This window comes from Cardiocondyla obscurior, linkage group LG04 (genome assembly GCF_019399895.1).
Source record: "Cardiocondyla obscurior isolate alpha-2009 linkage group LG04, Cobs3.1, whole genome shotgun sequence".
In the NCBI taxonomy this organism is placed as follows: Eukaryota; Metazoa; Arthropoda; class Insecta; order Hymenoptera; family Formicidae; genus Cardiocondyla; species Cardiocondyla obscurior.
In genome coordinates, this window is record NC_091867.1 from 2,235,935 (window position 1) to 2,259,876 (window position 23,942).

At 35.9% G+C, this 23,942-nt stretch overlaps 3 protein-coding genes across 10 annotated transcripts in view; 1 reads left to right on the top strand and 2 right to left on the bottom strand.

Annotated features, from left to right (window-relative positions):
* The window catches only part of LOC139101855 (dual specificity calcium/calmodulin-dependent 3',5'-cyclic nucleotide phosphodiesterase 1), a 65,538-nt gene that overhangs the window by 24,337 nt on the left and 17,259 nt on the right, over nucleotides 1-23,942 (top strand). Inside the window, exons 1-2 of one of the 8 annotated variants that reach the window (XM_070655321.1) lie at nucleotides 1,420-4,967; nucleotides 5,061-5,661. The exons of the other annotated variants lie outside the window; for them this stretch is intronic. Coding sequence (XP_070511422.1) covers nucleotides 5,490-5,661 — 172 coding nt within the window. The 5' untranslated portion in view covers nucleotides 1,420-4,967; nucleotides 5,061-5,489. Of the gene's footprint in view, nucleotides 1-1,419; nucleotides 4,968-5,060; nucleotides 5,662-23,942 lie in introns of those variants that run through there. 8 annotated transcript variants of the gene reach the window in all.
* LOC139101858 (alpha glucosidase 2) lies at nucleotides 12,282-15,583 on the bottom strand. The gene is made up of 8 exons (XM_070655330.1): nucleotides 15,391-15,583; nucleotides 14,703-14,890; nucleotides 14,318-14,581; nucleotides 13,981-14,223; nucleotides 13,639-13,824; nucleotides 13,213-13,468; nucleotides 12,738-13,092; nucleotides 12,282-12,621 (listed from the first exon to the last, which is right to left on the bottom strand). The coding sequence occupies exons 1-8, from the start codon at nucleotides 15,554-15,556 to the stop codon at nucleotides 12,486-12,488; spliced, it is 1,794 nt and encodes a 597-aa protein (XP_070511431.1). The 5' UTR covers nucleotides 15,557-15,583; the 3' UTR covers nucleotides 12,282-12,485.
* Hbg3 (alpha-glucosidase) lies at nucleotides 16,841-23,713 on the bottom strand. The gene is made up of 9 exons (XM_070655328.1): nucleotides 23,359-23,713; nucleotides 22,916-23,071; nucleotides 22,433-22,770; nucleotides 21,744-21,869; nucleotides 19,186-19,593; nucleotides 18,693-18,948; nucleotides 17,895-18,090; nucleotides 17,489-17,626; nucleotides 16,841-17,379 (listed from the first exon to the last, which is right to left on the bottom strand). The coding sequence occupies exons 2-9, from the start codon at nucleotides 23,058-23,060 to the stop codon at nucleotides 17,307-17,309; spliced, it is 1,680 nt and encodes a 559-aa protein (XP_070511429.1). The 5' UTR covers nucleotides 23,061-23,071; nucleotides 23,359-23,713; the 3' UTR covers nucleotides 16,841-17,306.

The following is a 23,942-nucleotide window of genomic DNA, read 5'->3' on the forward strand; positions in this document are numbered from 1 at the left end:
TTTTCGTGGTGATCATAATAGTCGATAATTGGTACGGCATTAAGTCGGCAAAGGATGTAGTATCCGCGCTGCGAATGAGGATATACAGCCCTACGTATAATTAGCTAACTCTGACATCGGTTTAACTCAGTGGCCCACCAATGTGCTTCTCTCTGTCCGTTTGATGAACACACATAGGTATTAATTGATGGGCACACAGCAGTCGCTATTAAATGCGCCACGTGATAAATAGAGGTGAACCTAGCATTATCGCGAGCTACGGCCTTTTTTTTTATCGCGAAAATATCCACGTTATGGCGACATCAGGTGAGTTATACTCCCTGGCAACACTAGACGCTTTTATATCGCCATTGAATTTAAATCTCCTCACCTTTTCTTTTTCTTTCTTTCCTTTGTCTTTTTCTTTCTTTCCTTTGTCTTTTTTTTCTTTTTGTCTCTTTTCCTCTTCAATTGATTTAATCGTCCGTACATAATTTTTACGATCGCTGTGGCGTCTATTGGCCGACGATATTCCCGAGCAGTATCGCAAGATTTCATCGTTTCTAAGAATTCAAATCCTTTTGCATTCAGAAATAACAATGTGAGATAAAATAAAGCGTAAAGTTACGTATTTGAAACTTAATACAATTTTTATTTTATTTAATAAGCCAAGAAGTGAACAAGTGGTCAGTAATTGGAATGAAAGTAGCACAGAATTAAATAATAATAATAATCGAATTTTTTTTATCGTTCTATCAAAATAATTGTGTGATATAGAGCTAAAGAAAAAGAGGAGGAGCTGAGCGAAAGAGTTTCTGAGCAAACGGAAGGGAACTAGAAAGTACATACTACATCGCTACATGCCAAGTACAAAGCGTCAAAGAAAATTCCGTGGAATAAATTGCTTTGCTCCGTGTTTGCACGGTATGTCTTAGTTGAAATCAATCAAACGTCGAATATGCAGCGAAAGGTAGCGCTTTTATCCACCGCTTTTCATTTCTTTATCAGATCGGTACGCACGGCAAACTTAGTCTACATTGTGTTTAAGTCATTTGCGTTGACTATTGTATCTTGGAGCAAACTAAGCGTGTTTCCAACAACTACAGACGAGTGCATTAATTTATCAGGTGCAGACGCATTTAACGAAGCGCTCTGTTGTATTCACTCGGTTTGTACCTTTAGCAAAACGAGCTCGCGCAGAGGTACGTTTGCGGGAGTAATCTCGGCGTAAAACAAAAACGAGAAAAAAAAAAAAAACGTTAAATCTTTGAAATATCACAAAAAGATATTTAACAAGAGATAAAGACAAAAAAAAAAGAAGAGAAGGAAGGGAGAACGAGGGGAGAGAAAGAGATAGAGAGACGGTGAAGAAGATTCGTAGCGATCTCATTTATGGGGGTGACAGAAGAGGGTTTCTTGAGATAGGGTTTCGTTTGAGGAAGGCTAGAACGTCTCTGCAGTAAGATTATCATCCTGTTAAATTGACATCCTTCTCGCAGATACGCGCGACCAGCCGTAATCCAAATTGCCGTCACCCCTCTCTCTATTCCGTTCTCCTTTATCAAAGTAGAAATATCGCGAGCAGAATGCATTTGCATTTATAATAAACGTTGGCTATTGCACCGCTTGTCTGGCCAACTGTTATACCGTTCCGTTATAATCTGCTATTCCCCTTCTAAGGTTGTAGCTCTCGACAGTAAGAAAAGACGAGGAGATTTAATGTTCCTTATATTATGAAATTTCGCAAAGAAAAATAAATCTACTTGCGCGTTTATTTTAAGAGATTCTTTTTATCTCGGTAAAAAATAAAAATAAATTATATAGACTTTTATTAATGTTATTTTGTTTTCTTAATACGATGTTAAAATCTTTTTTTCTTTTATGACATAATACTGTTTCAGAATTTTATTTAATTATTGATTTATTTAATTTCTTGCTTGATTTGCTTAATATATATATATATATTTTTTTTTTTATGGTTTCCACATTCGGACTTAATGTAAAAAAATAATTGATTATCGGATATTCATTATTTGGAAAGAGCGTTTTCGTTGTGGAATGAAGATTCTTTCAGTCGGATTTTTTTTTTTTTTGCTTGCTCGCACGTTTTTTTCCCTTGATATTTAGATGGTCGCTGATTAAGCGGTTAGTTGGGTCACGGTAGGGGTGGTTCGTAGATGCGATAGTATCACGCAGAAGAGTTAATCGTGTGAAACTCCCTGGATATTTCGGTCACCGCGCGAGGAAGACAAAGAGCTGTCGTTGAAAGAGAGATTGGGGTGCGGATATACAAGTGAATGTTACAAAAGAAGAGCAAGCGCAATAGTCAGTAAAAAGACAGTCCGCGTTGAGTTTCGAGTCGAAGGTTTAATGGCGCGGCAGCTGCTGCACCATTTTAGTCTTTGAAGATTTTCCACCGTGATATCGATCGCGGTTATAAAGTATCTGATGAGCCTCAGTTAAATTTGAACGTGTTGAAAAACAGCGAATGCAAATTTTATTTGTTTAGTCTCTCCAGATTATTCCATAAAATATTTTTATTCGTGCAAAGTAGATCCGTAGATCCATAGACTTGAACTTTCGAAGCACGAAAGAATGCGCGTTAATAAATGTCATCTACAATTTCCGGGACGTTATTAAAAAGTTAGAAAATTGTACGTACAATGTCGGTTACATTCGCGGAATCCGCCGCAACTTTAATTGGATAAGTGAAGTAAAAAAACGCGGAAAAAAAAAAGCGCTGTACAGCGGCATAAAAATCCGTTTATCACGTATCGTTTTCGAGTATCATTTCGTGGGCCCGGTGGCGAGGCGAGCGGTAGAGAAAGTATCTGACGAGGTGAGGTTCAGTGTCAGGCGCTGAATATGCGTATGGATATGTATGCGCGAACATAAATGCGTGTACACCTGAGGGCAAAGGCAGCGCAGGTGGAGGAGAAAGAGGAAATGGAGCAAACCTCGATCGCGAGAAAGAGACAGATGGGGAAGATGTCAGAGGGAGAGAAGCCACGATGGCGGGATACGGGGGAGCGAGAACGAGAGATGAAAATGGATGGTGGTTGGATAGAGAGAGGTCAAATGGGTGTCGGGGTGTTGGGAGCGGGACGCGGTAAAGAGAAGGGAGGACGACGACGAGAGGTGGAGGTTTCGAGTGGTTCAGTTGTAGCGGCACCGTGACTGAGATCGGACGTTCGTGTCTGATCCACGTTTACCTAGTGACTCGCGGGTCGTTATCACGCGCGCGTTACACCTTCGTTTCGTTTGTTTCGCTTCGTTTCATTTTGCCCCCGTCCCTGCCTCGTCCGCTCGTCGTCATTCGCACCCCCTCGCTCTGCGGATTTTGCCGCCACCGTTGGTGTCCGACCAAACGTTCGGCTCTTCCACTGGTCGCGCGGTTAATGCTAGTCCGTCACCGTTTTTTCCATTTTCACTGCAAGCTTCGTGAAATTTGCGAGTCTGTACGCAGTTTTCGTATACCTGCTACCGCTACGGCTTATCTCGCCAAGAGACATCGATTATTAAAAAAAAAAAACTAAAAAATTTAACTTGCCGACATTACTTTTTGCTTTCTTTTCGCCCTCCATCTCGGCTGAATTAATACGTGTAAATATATACGTAATTTTTCAAAAAATGAAACCGATCGACTAATTCACGCTTATCTATGCGTGACGATTGACCATTGCGGGTACTCGTTTTCGAATCTTGTATAATCAATGATAAGGGAAAGATAATAATCCTGGCGGCAATGTAAATCGAGTTCAACGGACGGGAAGTTAAGGGCGCGGGAACTTTGCAAGTCACAGCGCGAAGGCAGCTCCGCTCCGACTATGGATACGAACAAGTTTCCCTTGGATTCCATCGCGTGAAACGCGATCGCGGGCGGGGGAAACAAAAGTAAAAATATACAGAACTTGTGCACGATGGTAGCTGTCGTGCATTTTCGAACGATATCCCGTGAAAAGTCGTGCGTGCCGCGGCAGCGGTGGCATGTCGGAAGCGAGAAGGCATGGGCGCGCCGGTGCACCGGTACGGGTAACCAACCTGCGACGTTAACGTTATGGTAACGTGAATCGATCGCCTGATTTTCGTTCTCCCTCCATACCATCTGTCAGGGCGAGAACTCGCGGCCAGACGTGCGTGCACGTCACGAGTATACGCCGCGCCGGTGATTTCGCCGCTCGCAAGCGTGCCCGGTACGACGGCGACCTGAGGGCTGCGATGACTTAACGAGCTGACGAAAACAAAAGATTCCTCCCTCGCACTCGCGAATTTTCTACAATGTACAAACTTTTTCTACGTTCAAACCTAACACTCGTTTCTCATTTTTCCCTCCTGTCCGAAAACTATTGGTCCCGAGACGCCTATTTTCAATTACAAAACCTATTTTCGGCCCTGTGAAAGGCGCGCACGTGGAACGACGGGGGTGTTAATTGTGCTGCGTCACGAAGACAGCGTTGATTATTGTTCTACGGAATTTGCGCCCCTGGCAATTATGTGCTGTCGATTACGACCGAGAAACACCGTGATTAAAGGACACGTTCTGCAATCGCTCGTGAACCGAGACCCAAACAAGAATATGATAAATAATCGCTAGTGCTGGTAGATACGATCGGTCGCTTCCGGCTCGTCAATCGCAATTGAAATTCAGATCACGGAATACGACAAATTTTATCGTAAATAGAGCAAGCGAAAAATTATGCTCTATTATACAAAAAAAGTGAGGGAGTAAATAAGAAAGAAAAAAAAAAATGAGAGACTGTAAGGGATAGTACACGAAAACCGTCCTCAGATATGTAAAATATGAGAAATAAATTCATGAATCGTAAAGTCAGATAAAGATATATTCTTTCTACAACATAGAATCTTGATACATCTTTACGTTTCGCTTGCGTGTTTGAAAATTAAATTATTGTGCCATCGTCTGCCTTTGGAAATATATAAACGGTTTTTCACACCCCGAGCGTGCACTTGGCTACAAGGGTGAAAATGTAACTGATATTATTTTCACATCGTACATGAGGAAATAATAAAGAAGCTAACAGGGAGAACTCGGTGCCATAAACACCTTTATTTTCCGATAGTTTATCGTGGTACGGAGAATCTGAAATCTTTTGTCAAACCGCAGCGTGTTCGACGTACTGCACGTGCGCGCGATATATAACGATATGACAGATAAATCGGACACAATTTCATATACATATGTGTGTATGTGTTCGCGAGTGTGTATAAATATATATTAAACTACTAAAAAGTAAACTTCGCTGAAACGAGTTATAAAACTATTGCAGATAGAGGAATAAAATTGCGCGTCGATTTTTATTGTGGTGGAAATTATAAGGATCACTTGTTAGGGGATGCAACGACGGCGGCGATTATGGCTCCAGGGGGGTATAAATGTCTTGATAAAGTGCCGTGATTACACGAATTAAGTCTCGTGTGTACTTTTACTCGAGTGAAAAGATTGGCAAAGATGTCGAGGTAATAAGACCGAATAATCAAGATTGACGACAATGTCCAGGCCGGGCAAAGATCCTGTGCAAAAGTGCCATTCGGATCCGGGTGCAGCTGGCTCTTCGTGTAGCCCCAGCAAGCGCGTTACACGAAGACAAGTACCGTGCATTCCGTCCTCGCCAAATACGCGCAAGTGCGTTCTAACGTTGGACGGATACAGTTATGTGATCGGTGAGTAGATACGCGATAACGTCTCGTTGATAACGCGTTTAGATAGATACTGAAATATTATAAACAGCAACTTGACGCAAAAGAAGCGTTTATAGAATGCTTATTATTATCAAAAGATCGATAACGCGTCTTTACGTGAGCCCCTGAGATTAATTAATATAAAAAAAAAAAATATTTTTTAATTAAAGATGCTTACATTACTTAAACTATCCTCTTACAATAATGATACGAAAAAATTACTACAAATAAAACAAATTAAATAAAGAAATTATTTTTTTATTTTATTAAAAAATTTTTTCAGATATCTTTTCTGCACATAAAAAGAAAATATATATATATAGAAACTTAATAAGTATAATACGTTACCTTACAGTTTCTCCACCGTCGCCCGATGCCTCTACCAGACCATCTGGTTTTCTCAGCTTCCATTATTGCTCCTTTTAGCTTCCGTTCTTCCCGCGCAATAACACCCTCGCGAATACGTGGCCGTTTGTAATCGCGCACATGCTATTTGGCACAAAAATCGCGCGATATTTTTAACGGCAAATTAATTACGCGAAATATTTTTCAGTAATGTTCGACACATCGTGGCTTGTTAGAAAAATTATTTGAATATCGTTAACTCAATCACATTATGCTCTCGTTTATAAGCGCTGGGACTTCGATATTTAAATCAAATGCAAAGCTCGGCGTTTATATTCAACCATTATTGACGATCAACGCGAAAAACGATCACCCTCCTGTTAATATCACTACGGCGGATCGGTGTGCTCTATTTCCGTCGTTCATTGCCGCGATGTCTTCGGGGGAATAAGCCGTGTAAAGTTATAACTTTCGAGAGATAATCTTCGTTCTGAAACACTTGCAATAATAACTTTAGCATTAACAAGTACGCGGATTCATGGCGACAAGTGACGAGGGTTATAACTCGCGCTATATCGTGATGTATATTGCAAAGTGATTATTTCAGACAAACGATGCTTCGACGCGACACACATATGGGACACACTTCGCGTTGGGGTTAAATTTTTTTCACTTGCTGGAAATATTCTAAAAACTGATGATGCAAATTGTTCGGAGGTGCAAATAATCTTTCTCGCGGTTATTTTATTTATTTATTAATTTTTTTTTTTTACGGTATTGCGACTCGCGTACGGTAAATTTCGAAATTGCTGGTAAAAATGTCGCGCGATTTTCGTGACGAACAGTGTACGATGGATCGTAGTTAATCGTGTATATGCGAGCGTTTGTTGTACATGTGTAACAACGGAGGCTGAGAGATAGAGGCGCCTTGGGAGGCATCGAGCGATGTCGGAGCGACCCAGAGGTAAGTATAATAATTAAATAAAATTACCTTTATAAAAAAGATAAAAAAAAAGACAAGTGTACACGTTTGTACAGAATATTACATAAAAAAAAGTAGTCAATTTGTAATCGTCAGTAAAATAAAGATTATTTTGACGTGCAAAAACTTGACGTATAATAAAAATTTATTAATGGAAAAGTAGTGCGAATATTTAATTTTTGTAATAAATTAAATGCATTTATGCAGATTTGAGATTCGTGTCGTTCTGTTATTTCAAAGGATAATTAGCATTTTAGAGATTGCCGTGAAATGTAACATAGTTATATTATCGTTATGCGAGTTTGAGACACCGTTCGCGCATATTAATGTCGCGTGTTTAATTATTAAGATTTTGCGCACTTAAGAACAAGGTTTAATGTCTATAAATATTTAAATTTCTCTTTCTCTCTTTTTTAATAAATTATTAAATAATTATAAATTATACATATCTAATAATTTTATATTAAATGCATAAAAAAAAAAAAAAATTTGAATTACAAAGAAAAAAAAAAAATACCGCGTAAAATACAGAGCAATTAATAAACTTAATAGAAACCTTATTCTTTTTGTATGTGTACTTAGCTTTTCTCGACTTTAATAAAAAATTGGATCTAAAAAGTTTAGGTTTAAAAGAGTTAAAATAGTTAAAGTTTATTTGAACGTAACGTCAGTCTTTGTGGATGCTCTCGCGGAAGGTTTATACTTTTGCGATAAAAGAAATCGGTCTCTCAGGTTCAATTATAGGTTTCCAATGTTCTAAAAATCGAGGTATCGAAAAGTTTGTGTTACGAAATTTCTCATAAAATCAATATTTCCGCGACGCTTTGATTTTACTCGCTAAAGTGAATTTGGCATGACATTTTCCGAAAAAATTTTTATCACATTTCCGACGCGGAGAATAGACGATGATTTTACAAAAAGTGATACGCGGCTGTATACATTATTCATAAATTCTCTCTATATTCTTCATTTGTCGATATAGCGTAATATGATTGTTTCCGCGTAATTATCATCCAATCTCGATGTTGTTAGAGAATGCGCTCGATGGGCGTAATCAGTGCACGGGCAACGTCGTGATTTAGAATTAATTCGACATTTCTCCGCAATTTATTCGGTGGCCGGAGTATGAGAATTGATTGTAATTATATAATCCGACTATTAATAATTAACAAGTTTCCCACTTGCTGCATACATATATAATGCCAATCGTGTGTCGTCGTGCTGTACATATCGCATATCGCGTATCGCGTATCGCATGTCGCGTGTATAATGTCCAAGAGCGTAATCGGATGCCCAACCAAAAAACCGCACGCGAATGTGCGAGAGCAGTTATTAAGAATTATGTAAATCTGTCGGCCGCCCCGCGCCAAACTGCTGCACCGTTCCATGCCGTGCAGAACGTTTCGCGCTTATCTTGCATGCATTAATGTGACAGAGAACAAGAGCGAAACGTGTTTGCGTCTCTTCCCGGTAAATTTTATTTTTCTCTGAGGAAACGAAAGGGGGGAAAAAAGAATGTATATTAATACGGAGCGCGTATATAGCCATCGCTACCGCAGCTCGGCATAACTCGAAAACTATCATCATTAAAGCGAATTTAAAAGAGGTCGCTCGTAAAAAAAAAAAAAAAAAACGGACCGCTCGCAGTTAATGAAAGACGCGCGCCATGTTTTAAAGAGGCTTTTCATTTTTGTGATCCACTTATTTTATCATCTCTCTCTTTCTCTCTCCCTTTTTTCTTGCGCGTTTTTGTTCGTTAGATTATTTCGATATGCCATTTGAACAGATTTATGCATCCGTTTTGTGAGAATTTTTTTTTTGATTCCGCGAAGTTTATTTAATTTTGACAAATATAAGATGATTGATCGTCATTTTAAAGTACTTGCGCTACATCTTTCGTTGTCTCTGGCTCTCCGTATCTTTTACACTTGCAGTTGCCGATGTAAGCTACATAGCTTACGGTGGTACAGCGGTTACAGAGTACTTTTAATACAGCAGAATAGACTTATTATTTATACAAATTTATTCCCATCATAATGCGAGCACCCCTCGTATGCATAAACATAAAAAGCATTTTTATTTCTCTGTAATTCCGCAGACTTTTCTCAAGCTACGTTTAAATGCGAGCGGCTCGCTGGAAAATCCGTCTTAATCCGTTGAGTCTCAAAGTTACCCAGACCGAGATTAAAAACGAAAATTACTTAATTACAGATTAACGGCGTTCTTTTATCGGCATCGATTTTCACACGGTTCTGCTTATAGTCGTCTTGAATCGACTTGCTGTCACGTTAAGAAAATTCAAGGGAATTAAATGTCACCCGTTATTCGTGATGAAATTATTTGTGCGATTAAATTCCTTTGTGCGCCTCTTCGTTTTCTCTAGTATGAGCCGAGAGCTATGATAGAATTGTCGCAGTGTCTCTAATTTGTGGTTTTAATTAATCCCGTGACATTTGATAAAAGAACGAATAGGTCGATATTCTATTTCTATTCTCTACTTTTGTTTTTACATGAACGTCACTACTTGTTCATCTTTTTTTTTTTTTTTTCTTTAGTTTAATATTACTATAATGTGTTGTCACATATGAATAAATAACTTGGGATATGAACAAATATCCTGGCATTAAGTTAATTCGAGAAAAATGTGTGCTGTGTCCCGTAAATATTTTAAAATTAATTTAATAATTAAAAGGGAATTTTTTTTTCTTTTTTTATTGTTTGTTTCTGCATTTGTTCCTATTTGCGGACGTATCTATTTATCACACCGTTTATCTTTATCCATTTATTTCTGACCCTATCTTCGTCACTGAGCGCATGTACATTTAGCTATATATTTTATATCTATCCAGTCGTAGAGACTGACATTAATTGCTTATGAGCTAAATATCATTGTAGCAGTCTTTCAATATTTACATATATCCGTTAACGTCCACTTATGCAATCGATTGCACATAAACTTCGCATTTTAGTCCGTCAGTTAATTGCTCCTCTCACATTACGTTGGGATCGTTTGTCTACAGCACATAACGAACACATAGTTATTCATTATTACTTAAAAAGTATTGATTTGGTGTACTTTTTTCTCTTCAACGAATTGTCCTTACAAATTAATTATTAAACTGTTGTCGATTAAACGTAGACGCGTAACAATTTTCATGCGATTGGAAGCGAATTATTTGACATGTTTTGCGCGATTGATTTGATTTAGATTTTATTTTACATTGCTAATAGTAACACAAAAATAATCTTTGGTAAGAGGAAAAAAAAAAAAAAAGTTCCTAATTGCTCGACTTCGTTTTAAATGATTTAATTTTCATCTGTTTCGAGAAATACCACAACTGGAGATCTGCACACGTGTTATTACGGTTCGATGAATTCTTTTATTATTTCAGGAATACAACTCCCTTCAATTTAGTGATATCTATTGTATGAGATAGTATTGACGCTTGCCCTGCCTATACTTGTACTCGAGGTATTAATTGGATGATATTGAACGATACGTATTTATTAGGAATAATCCACGAAAAGTCAAAATGACATTTAATAATAGGAAATTTACAAATTATTTAGTTGTTATTTAAAAAAAAACAAAGGGAAGGGAACACAGAGTAAGAGTGATATTTCGAAACGATATGTGGTTTTTGATATTATACAAACTATAGTAATATTTTGTTATTTATCTAACTCCACATTGCCAAATAATATTTTATAAATGGTATAAATATATTTTAAATATTAAATATTATATATGTTTGGCAATTTTTGTAAATTTAAATAAATGTATTTTAAATATTAAATGTTCGACAAGTTTAATAAATTTATATAAAAAAAAAAAAATCTAATTATTAAGAGCAAGTTTATGAAGTAAAATGCAAATAAGAATATTGCTGTTGAATTTCAAAATAGCTTGTTCACAAGGCGTGTTTAATACCTCTGCTAAAGCAACGGACAAAATATCACTACGAATTCTTGCAAAAGCGGAAAAGAGGCTACGGGGCAAGCTTCAAATTCCCGTCGGACCGCAAAACGACTACGCGAAATGTGACTAAACTTGGAAAACAATTCCGTCTGCACCGGTCACATCATTTGAGATTTGTTTTAAAAGCTAGAAAGCTTTAAACAGTTTGCCTTTCCTCCGTGTAATGCTCACGAAACATTTTGCTTAACGCTCGCTTGCGTTATACTTTGTAAAGGATGAAAATTTCATTTTTGCCTAAGAATACAGGGCTCAAGGAACTGAGAAACACGATATCGAACTTCGCTTATAACAATTTTCCGCGAGTATTTCCTTTTTAAATAACGTAAATATAAAAGAGATATTATTCCGAAAATTTATTAATTATTCCTGATGATAATGCGTTCTTTAATAGCGATCACCTCACTTACGACAAAAATTTGCAAGTTTAGAAAGATTAGAGACAATAAATCATTTTCCCGCCATAATAGTGTGGTTCGAACGTCTTGTGTTCGAGAGTAATATCGATGTTCCCTACGGCGAAATGCATAATTCATGCTTTGAAAGCGCGGCGTCGAGAACGGAAGCCGTGGAGCGACGACTCCATCCGATAAGCAGACCGCGTTTATTGTCCACGTCAATTGCGATTATATGCCAGACTGTTTTCAAATTTCGAATTTATTTACGCGTATATTAAGAGATAATACTCGTTTCAGGTACTAAAGTGACGATTGTTCTCATTTTTATGTAACGCTTTACGTTTACGTAACGTGCATTAAACTTTGAAACATAACATATTGAAACGTGAATTATGATACGGGATTGACTAATCGATTTGACTGCAGAATTTGAATGGTATCAATTTTTATCTTTAGAAAATAGTGGTACATAATTCTTTGAGGATTAAAATGTCACCGTCTAATCAGATTCAATTGAATATCCCCATGAATGCAAGATGGAAAACGTAAAACCGATAAAATGTGATCCTGGTAGGAAAAAAAAAAACGTACATGTATCTGGACAGATTATTTTGTCGAAGTTTGCTCTCACACAACACACGCACACTTTTATCCTGTTCTCAATCTCTCGTAAAGATTTTCATGTACGCAGGCACTTCTCCATCAATCGGGATTAGAATGTAAAAATTGGTTGTTCAATTTTACCATCCGTATAATGAATTATCGATTTGGAAAAAAAAAAAAAGAAAGGAAAAAAACGCGAGATATTTTTTGTCTAGAAAAAAATGTTCTATTCACGGTATAGTTACAAAAAGTCTATGATTGATATATGTATATGTTAAATAAAAAAAGGAATCGGAGAAACTTTTCGATTTTTGACGTTCCTTGCAATATATTTGACGTAAAGGGTAGATTTTTTATATTGACTTATTATTAACCATTAGTAAATAATTACAATTAATAATATTCAATACCACTTTTTTAAAATAATTTCATATACACTTATAACTATAAATAAGTAAATGTAAATTTTATTAATGTTAATTTTTTTAATTATCTTATTTTTTTATTTGAATATTGCTAAAGAAAATAGTAATATTATAATTGTTTGAAGAGAAGCAACAATGTACTTTGACGAATTAGAGAATAAAATTACCGAGACGGTCGGTGGGAGACGAAACTTGTTTATGTTAACTGTTTGCCTGAAAAAAGAGGGGAAAAAAAAATTAGAAATGAGAGATTAATTTTTGTGTACTGTGATAGCAGACAATTTTAATTATTTTAATTTATAAATATATTTAACATCATCGGTACTTACCCTGGTTCTATATTAGAACGGACGCTCGCTAGTTTAACTTTAGTTTCCTTGTATTCCGTTAGGCTATTTAGAGAATGTTGTAAGCCTGCTAAATCAATTACTTGTTCGTCTTCGTTTGAGAAGTTTATTAATAACGTCACAGCTTCTTTCGACGATTTACGTGTAACGCACAAAACGGTTTTGTTTAAAACGTCAACTTTCAAAGATCCTTTAAGTGCTTCGGACTCTTTACGTAAACGTGTTAGATTGCGATAAACATTATAGTGGGTGTCGTTATTTTTTTGTTGTAACAATAAATTTAAGTATTCGTAATTCTTGTGAACCGGTAACCAAGTTTTATTAGCCTCGCTGAAACCTGTCGATGATATTAAATTAACAAACGGAATTTTATTATTAATCAATTTTTCAATAGATAAAATTTTTTTTTTTTTTCTCTCTCTTTTTTTTTCTTTGTGTAATTTTGTTCGATTTGTACCTGCATTTTTGTTACAATTCCATTGAAATGGCGTGCGAGCGGGATCTCGAGATCGGCTTAGGTACTTCTCTTCGCCCGCGTTACAAGCTTGGGGATCCTGCGTATCTAACCAAGATATGTTCATCATATTAACCATCCCAATTTCTTCTCCGTAGTATGTCACTGCCACGCCCGGTAGTACCATAGCTAACATCGTCATTTGATCGGGTCTCCCGGGGAAACGCGAAGCAGTACGATTACGATCATGATTTCCCATCTGTAAACGTTTCGTTGTTTTTAGGCGTCTTTACTTGAATCATTAGATAGACACTTAGTAAACTTGAAAATTATTCTATTAATTATTTTTATCTTATGTTATTTTTTTCGTAGTATAAATTAAAAGTACGAGAATGAGAATATACAAGAAAAAAAAATTTTTTTTCTTACCACCCAGTTAGGAGTACCGTCTTCGGGCATTTTATTCATCCAATCTTCGATTATATTTTTAAAATCAGTAGGGGTTGAGTTAGCAGTCACATTCATGATAAAATTAAAATTAAAAGGCACTTGTGCACCATACTTGTAATATTTGATCGTATTTTCTAACGAAGAATATGCTTCAGTCATCATTATCTAAGGCAAGAGAATAGAAAGACAAATATGTGTAAATTGAGAGATATTAAAATAATATAATATAAACGTAACTTCTATTTTTTTGTAAAATTCGATATTACAGTTATCGAACTGAAATTATTATTATGCAAAGTAAAATATTGAAAGTGAGTCCACCTTTTCTTCCGTGTTATACTGAGAAGCGTACTCGTCCAAGACTTTTCTCCAGCTTTTTACTAAATCGTACGTTTCCGGCTGATCCTTCGTTAATGTATGAATCAAATAATTATATTCCGTATCGGTTACACCCTCCTCGTTACTTCGAGGTTCGTCCGAAGTGTAGTTCGTTTCGAAAATATGCGGCACCGCGTCTACGCGAAATCCAGAGATGCCTTTTCTTAACCAGTACGTGATAATTTCCTGTGCGACACAAAAATAAATATGCGCGATTCAACGATTGCGAACGTTGCATAAGATTTTTACATAATTTTACTTTATAAATTACAACGCTTACCCTCATTTCCTCCTGCACATAGGGATTGGAATAATTTAAATCTGGTTGTCTCTCGTGAAATTGATGGAAGTACCATTGATTACGCATTTTGCTGAACGACCAAGCCGGACCGCCGAAAACACTTATCCAATTATTAGGTGGCTGATTATTTTTTTTTCCATCCGCCCATATATAATAATCCTTATATTTCCCGGTACGATTTAAGCTCATTTGAAACCAATAATGTTCGTCAGAGGTATGATTAGGTACGAGATCGAGAATCACCTAGAAATTCATTGTCATTGAATACTAACAAAATTAAAAACGATATTTACTGTTCGACGGAGGGATCAAAAATTATTAATTTTTTCTTTTTTAGGAAATATGTTTTATTTTTCTCGCTTACCTTTAATCCGATTTTTTTAGCCTTTTCTATAAGGTTTTCGAAGTCTATCAATTTACCAAATATTTCATCGATATCTTTAAAGTCAGCAACGTCATATCCAAAGTCCACCATAGGACTTCGATTAATAGGTGAAAGCCATATTGCCCCTACCCCTGATTCCACGAAGTAATCTAGTTTGCTCGTTATACCTGTCATAAACAACGATTATCCTGATAATAGTTATATTTATCACTCGCGCACACGTACATATCGCACACGATTGTAGTCCATCGATAACAGAACAATAAAATTTCACTTTTAATATGTTCTTTTTTGTTTAACAGTAATGAAAGATATGTATTCGTTATCTCTCTCTTTCCTTATCACACTTATCTGGTATCCCAGTTAGAAGTCCGCGTTAATATTTGCATGTAATTATTTTTATGAAATTTTTCATGAGACATTACATTATGTTTAACGAATGAATATATTCCGACGCAGTAAAATCCTGAGAGTAATAACTACCCGAGTTACCAAACTATTCACTGAAACGGCGTGCAATTACGTCGGAATGGACGTTACGGCAGCTTTATTTGCGTTGATATTTATCGCGAAAAATCATTACGTGAAGATGTAGCGTAGATAACGGATATAGCACGGTGTGTCTCGATGTTTGATAAATTGCCGAGTTTTTTCCATTCCTTCTTACCTTGAAGATCCCCCACGCCATCGTTGTCGGAATCCATAAAGCTGCGAGGGTAAATTTGATAGAAAACCGTATGCTTCCACCATCCTTGGTTCGTGATCTCGCCCGAGATCAAGACAACCGTTAACAACAGACTTAGGAAGAGAACGCGGTGTTGCGATTCGAGCATCTTTACAATTGCGTGGCGTGTTTCCCGACATCGCAATTTATATGTGAAGTAGATGACGTAGGAAAAGGAATGAAATGCCTTATCGAGCGAGCTAGAAAAATTTTCCGAGGTTGTGATAATCGTCAGGTTATTCGAGAGGCGGTATTATCTGGGATTCTCCGGTAATGCGAATCGTGAATAACAATCTGCCATTTTACGCGGATGAAATTCCGTAAAGTGTGATTTTTTTTTTTCGGGATCTAGGGGTAAGTGCAAGTTAGGAAAAGATATAATCGTTTGGCTACGTTTTTTGTTAGACCTGATAATTCTGATAAGATTCGTGGAAAGAAAAAGAGAGAGGAGAAAGAAAAAAAAGAAAAGCCAATCTATACTGTACAAAATCTAACTCTTACTTGGCTTATAAATTTTTAACAGTATTATTTATAAAACAAATTTTTTTTCTCTGAAATTGTCTTTAACGTTTCAAGGAAATATCTGTCGTAGGAATTTTATTTTACGTATTATTATACGTAACTAGTTAGTTTTGTTTTACTTGATCACTTTTATTTAATATGAATTGTTTATTAGATTTCTTTTACGAGAAAATTTAATTATAGTTTCAATGGCCGATTCATTTATTGGAAATTGAAAGATTCAATCTTTAATTAAATTGCGAAAAGTTTTTTTCTTAAGAAAAGATTCGAGCTTAATTATTATGTATATACGTTTTTGAAGTTTAATTACGTTAAAGAATAGGGGAAAATACTTTAATTACATCTGACAAAGTGCATTATACATATGATGAAATCTTGAAAATCCCACGTTTTACGCGGTCTTTTTACGATTTTACAAGTTTATCTATTGTTTGCAGTAAATATCAGCAGATAATCATAAGTAATATCATCGAGGTTTATATTATGTCCTAAGACTTATCAGCTTATCATTATCACGGAAATGTTTCTAAACATGCGGAAACTACAATTCGTCAATCGAAATTTACGAGATAATAGTCGATTGAGGAACTACCTAAGATACATCACGTATCCTAACGATCCTAGTGATGAGTATAGCTAACGTGATTTGGCTGATAGATATCGGCAAATGTTGCGCGAAGCAGAGGGATTAAATTTTCAATTTATACCCTTTAGGGCATTATCGTAGATAGAATTAACCCCTAAAGTACCATATTAGTTGGAAATGAGCCTCGCTTAATATGAACGTTTATATACAAACGATAAGTACGTGTAAGAATAAAATATAAGTGGTGTGGGCGGTATAAGTAGCGGTGAAAGAAAAGTATGACGATTACTTTTTAAATTTATAATTTTATTTTAGTTAAAAATCTTTATAATCGAAAAGCTTACAACGTATACTACATATAACATTACTAGATATACCGAAATATAGCAATTGGAAATTTATTTTAGTTGCAACATACAAATTTAATGTTAGCATGCTTTATTTTATTTTTTTTTTTTTTCTAAATAATAATTTATTATCTTATTTAGCACTTTATTGTTATCTGTATCCTTTTTTATGCTGTTATCTGTGAGCAAGTTTTTAATTCCTTACGGGGAAAATTTGATTTATAAAATAAAAACATTTTAAAAAGATTTCATTAATCAGATTAATAAAATAAAAATAAAGCAATGCTACATGGATGGTAAAATTGACCAGCTAACATCTGTCGGAAGTATCATAGAAATTACATGTTATTAAAAATGATACCTTTTTCGAATATTTATTTCCGTAATTAATATTTTACTTAATTTTATGCGGTATTAGTGTAGATTACAGCTCCTGATGCGGGAATTTTTAAAGCGTGAACATCTGTGATGACATTCCTATTAAAAAAAAGAAGTTGAAACATAAGTACAAGTATCTTTGAAATAAATAAATTGTGGCGCATCATTTATCATGTGTAATTAACATGCTGAAGAAAAATATGCTTACCCAATAAGATGATGTGCATTTGTAGTCGCGTAATAAACATTTAATTTATTTGATGCGCGAACAAGCGGTGATAAATCAACAGTTTCCTCGGCATTCGAAAAGCTTACAACTACGTAAACCGATTCTCCCTCAAATTCTCTGTAAGAACAACGAGATTATACTTTAATTTTTATTATTGACGTTTAATTTAAATAATTGCTAAAAATTTAATTTATCTCACGTGAAAAATTAATAAACGTTAGAAATATGCTTAAATATCGGTATTGACAAATAGATTAAACGTATTTTTAAATATTCAATCAATTACAAAATAGTTGTTAAATATTATCGCTGTATGTCAATTTAATATATTTTATAATATACACGCGCATGCATATGTATGCGTGTGTGTTTTTTTTTACTTTACCTGCGAAAAGCGAGAATATTTTCGCCGAATAATCTTGTGGTTAGGGTCCCACTTTTAATCGCTGGCAATTCTCGCATTGCGGAAACCGTTTTATACAAAGCGTAATACGAATTTTTTTGTGACTTTTGCGCCGCCAAATTAAGTGTCAAATAATTTTCGTTGACTGGTAGCCACGTTTTCGGGTTTGTAGAGAATCCTAAAATCACAAATCAAGTTTCTTACCAGATTAATCTTATATAAATATAATAATTTCAATAAAACGTAGTGATCGTTTTATTGTTAGAAATAACACGTCCAAATGGACAACGATATGTTGTAATGAGCGACCTGTTTCATCTCGAGTTTTTCACCCACTTTCTTTTCGTAATCTCAAAATGTGACGCGTGACCTGACAGGCACGTCATGTTGGTTCTTAATATGTGGGCCATGATACAAGACTGACATTGAAACGTGCCTCGTTCGACACGGGACAGTTTTTATACCATGACGAAAGACGCGAATTAAAGAGAAATGGAGTTTTTAGTTATTCAACGATATTAATCACTACTTTATATTGAATTATTAATAAACTTCCAAAATTATAAGCAACACATTGCAATATCGATACTAAATATTCTATTAATTAAATCAGCGATAGATAAACTGGTTTCGCGTACGGTTTACTTTTACTTAAACTGCACGTCTAATTTCTTTCTCGTACCTATAATTAACTTCTATTTATTATAAATTACGTTTGGGTGGATCTAACCGATATAGATTGATAGATCAATTTTAGAGGATGCTTGAGTAAACGCGTACCAGCAGAAGTAGTATTGTCCCATTGGAACGGAGTCCTTGCGGGATCTCGAGATACATTCGCGAAACCGTCTTTGCCGGCGTTGCAACCCTGCGGATCCTTGGTATCTTCCCACGAGATCCATGTGTCCTCCATACCGATTTCTTCGCCATTATAAGTCACACCTACTCCCGGAAGCAACATAGTTATTATAGTCACAGCTTCCGCTCGTAACCGTCCATACCGCGTGACCAATCGCTTATTATCATGATTTCCAGCCTGCAGAAGTAACACAATTTCTTTGTAATTACGTTATCGATTTAAATCGCTACTAAACTTAAAAGCAGATATCAAGACGTGAATAAATGCTTATCCTTGAATTGTAATGTACTTAAAAAGAGGTACATTATGCATACATGTATGCGCGATATACTTATGCAAATTGAGCCTTTTAATGGCAAGCGACATTCGGAGCTTAATTCTTTCCAAATTCGTAAGATATTTCTCTCGACTTACCACCCAATTAGATGTCCCTTTCAGAACGGGCATGTTTATCATCCATCTATCGATCACGTTCTTGAAGTCACTCGCCTTGGAATCTTTATTCGTATCGGTGATAAAGCCGAAGTTAAAGGGGAAATGCGCCCCGTATGAGTAATATTTCATCGTCATCGTTATGTTCGCGTAGGCCTCCATCATCATAACTCTGTCCGAATATTCGTTCATGACTTCTCGCCATTCTTGGACCATATCGTAGGTACGCTGCTGATGCTGCGTGTAAATTTTATACGTGTAATCGGATTTATTAGGATCCGGATTACCCGTGAGTGGCTCATCCAGATATCTAAGGTCCTCGGCTAAATGAGGAATCGCATCCACTCGAAAGCCGTCCACCCCCTTGTCAAGCCAAAATCTCAGGACGTCCTGAGAACAAGAGTAGAGAACACGATATATGTTTGAATGGAAGCATCTATACGTATATCTTCTCGACCTATGTATACGTATATTGGAATGGATTAAATCCACTAGGTGCGCGTAGCGTTCCCGAAGACATAATTCGATCCAAATAATAGGTTGCATATGAAAAGCACGAAATTATTCGATTAATTACTTTGCTTTGTTTCACACAATATTAAATCATTAAATTCTATGCGTACAATTTTATGTGATATACCAAGAACGAGTATATGAAACTTAACTATTTATTTAATTATTATTTCAGTTTGCAAAGTTAATACGGGTTTATAAAAAGCAATATGCCGCTCTAATGAGCTTCTCAGTTTTGTTTGGTTTTATATTATGAATGTAGGATAGAGAAAATTTTGTAAAATAACCGATTTGAAAGGATTGAGGCTGCGATAAGAGGGAGCGTCTCGTTCCTGCATAGCAATTTCGCGAAACGAAAGAAATTGAATAAAATGACGACAAATGTCGCGCACGAGCCAGACAGGCCTTGATAAAGAATCTCTGTTACGTGCTGTTTTAACGAAATAAATACACAACCGGAGAAAAAAAGATTTTTTTTGTCTTCCCCTGTAATCAAATAATGAAACAGTAACCAAAAACCGATTTTACGCGACTTGGAATTTCGCCAACTTTCTAAGGCCAATTCAAAAATGATTGCAGATTACGTCACGCGAGCTTACCGCGCTATTCACTACACGATAGTTTGTTCAATCCGGATTTTATTGCGTGTACCAGTGTACTTTACAACTTTTAGTATTACAGTATGGCTGGATATTTCACCATTTCACTGTTTCTCAAATTACGCGTCCAGGATTTGATCGTAAAATATGAATGCTTACAAAAGTTTCACGTACTGTAATTCCACCAATTCTGTAACGTAAAAAGAAGAATCGCGCTGCGTAACTCAACCTTTAGCCTTTAGCCTTTAATTAACTATGATGTCCAAATAATTTGTTTGAAAGTCGTTAACTTCGGGCTCGGTGAACCTTTGTTTGTTAAATCGATCGTAATTATCTCGCTTTACACTCGTCGGACACTTGTCGCCGTACAATCGGGCAAATCACCATCGGCCGTTATTTTTTCGCGTTAAATCGCATCGGTCTGCATTAAGCGCGTGATATTTTTCTAAGCGTTCGCACATGTTTGACAAATTGACAAATTGACAAATTGTACATCCGCTTCTTGATTCATTCCGCAGGAATAATTTTACGCTCCTCGCATTCGTGAAACGAGCAACTAATTGCATCCGCTTCTGCAATGCACGACAACGCGATTGGAGAAAACACTTGTCCGTGTTCATGTTACGTATATTTCAACCGGCCTTGATTTATCGTGCGAGATAATTACCCTTGGCGTAAAAAAAAAAAAAAAAAAAAAAAAAAAAAAAAAAAGAAATATGTGGTGTTGCACGGCAGATGCACAGCGTGTATTGTACCGTCGATCATTTTTTATCGCGGTTGCGCGTGATTTTTCTGAAACGCCAATAATTTCGAACACATTGCCACGAGAACGGGGCGAAGGGGGGGAGGCCGGGGGGAAAAATAGAACGGTGTTTGCTTTTCGTTTCGCAACGTGACGAAGAGCGGAAAGAAAAATTTGTCGCGCGCACGGAGATGATGACAGAAAAAACAATGTCTTTACACGATGTATACAGGCCGGATTTATTTTCACCCCTAGTGACAACGACAGGATGTAATCCGTCGTCCCTACGCAGCTTTCCTATGGTAGTTACCCGAGGCAGCGAGATAACGAGATAATACGATATCAGTTTTGGTTCATGTACCGGTCGAAGGAATTCGATATTTCATTACCGACAATTCTTTTTTCCCCCCTCCCCCCTCTTTTTTTTCTCTTTTTTTTTTTCTATCAAACTGCACTTGGGGCCGTTTATCGAATTTTACCACAACGTTATTAAATATCGAACCAACTTGATTGACAAGTTGTACTGTATATGATTAACATTACTTGAATAAAATATTTGCGAAATACATTGCGCTGATATAAAATCATAATTTCATATAAAAGCTAATCAAACTTTACGTAAAAAGCCAAAATAATTTTGTGCGAAATATTGATTCAAACTCAATTATAAGTTGTTTCGTATGTACCTTCATTGCGCTCACTACGTTCTCATTTTCGTAGTTGAGATCGGGTTGCTCCGGTGCGAATTGATGTAAATAATATGCTTGTCGTTCCTCGCGCCAGGTCCATGCTGGTCCGCCAAATACGCTCACCTATGCATACACATAATGACATAATTTCCCCTGTTACAATATATTCGATTATATGTAATAAAATAACAGATATAAAATGTCAAGTGTGCCAGGCGGATACAAATGTTTCTCTCAATTCAATATACATATATTTTTAAAATATTTATTAACGTTTATATAATTGCGTGATATATTATAACGAAATGCGAATTAATCCGTTCGAATGTGAAATCAGGATAGCCGCAAGATTACTCGTGCGCCTCAATGATAATGCGAATCGCTAATAAACACCGCGCGATATTCGACTAATATCGGTTTAGCCCAAACATCCTCTAATGTTAAGCATTGTTTATATCACACTGCGAGATAGAGAATTAATGATAAAAGCTCCCTTAATTCCATTCGGAGTGCACGAAAGAGGATACTTGAAGCTTGAACATTGAGATAACTCACGTATTCAGACTTGAATTAATTTAGCGACTTTAACAACGTCGTTTATTCACGAGGCACAACTCTCGCGTCGTCGGTCTCTGTTGTCCTCAGTCATGTTACGGGCGGAACTTTAGGTTACTCCAATTACTTACCCAATTATTCGGCACTGTAACGGTTCCATTCGGCAGCACCTTGCCTTTATGCCACACGTAATAGTCGGTGTAAGGTTCTTCGCTTTTCAAGCTTTTTACAAACCATTCGTGTTTATCCGAGGAGTGATTGGGAACGAAATCCATGATTATTTTCATCGACGCATCGTGCGTGGCCTTTACGAGGGCTTCGAAGTCCTCCATAGTACCAAACTGTTCGTAGATGCCCAAGAAGTCGGAAATATCGTAGCCAAAATCGATCATCGGGCTGGGATAGATCGGAGATAGCCAAAAGGCATCGACATTCGACTCTTTGAGATGTTCCAATTTGCTCATGACACCTGTGCGTGTAAATTTTTATTTCAAAGTCGAGTTAGAGTATTTCTTCAACAACTTTTTCATAATTAAATAAATAGACGTTGAATCGATTTTAAATATATTTAACTTTTTTTTTTTTTTTTCGTAAAAAATAAATAAGAAGCACACCTTTAAGATCACCAACGCCGTCGCCGTCGCTATCCTTGAAGCTTCTGGGATAAACTTGATAAAGGGACATTGACTGCCACCATTCCAAACCGGATCCGAGATTAGCCGATAGCAGTATTGCACAAAGCGTTATTACACCCTTCATCTTTATTAGATCTTGAAAATAAATTATAGAGAGTTATTACATAAATAATATTTTAGTAACTAATTATTTAGAAAACGAATAAAAGATGAAAAATTGAAGTTTTATGTTAAACACGCGGAAGGCAGAGTATAAGATAATTAAAGTTAACTATTGATTTTGAAAACAACTAATGGTTTAATGTAACGACTGAAGCTTTATTCGTTTAAATTTGAATTGATTGCTCCGATTGTTAAAAGAAATGTACGATTTTTAATGAGGATAGGTAGTAATTCAATCTTCTATAAATTGCTGTACTTACAGTCTCTCAGCACGAATGATTATATTTGAAATAATTGAGACTTCTCGAACACTTGCTGTGTGATCAACTGACAAAATAAACGAATCTTTCCTCTTTTATAGCTGCAGTATGTAATTATAGTCGAGTAGTCTTTCATGCATATAACGATAATGAATTCCGCGCGGAGTACATTAATATATGTCTAATCGCGAGATATACATCTCCCTCTCCATGTGGGATTGTTTTATCAAACTTATTTAAGATAAAAGAATGTCACTGCTCTGACAATCAAAACGGTGTCTTTAAATGACGGAACATAAATCAAGTAACTATTTAATTAAAACAGTTTGAAATTGTGTATATATACATTCATAGAATTTCCTACTTTAAACGCATTAACTTTTTTATGAAAAATCAAACTTTTCAGTCGATTTAAATTGACTGTTTTTTTTTTTTTTTAATGAAACCGGTTCTTTCAAATATATAAATAATAATTTTAAAATTAAAAATTAAAACAATTTTTTTGTTTGTGTAAATTTAATTTTTTTATATATATATAAATTCATAACTTTATTTTATAAAATTCTGTATAAATGGTACGTAAA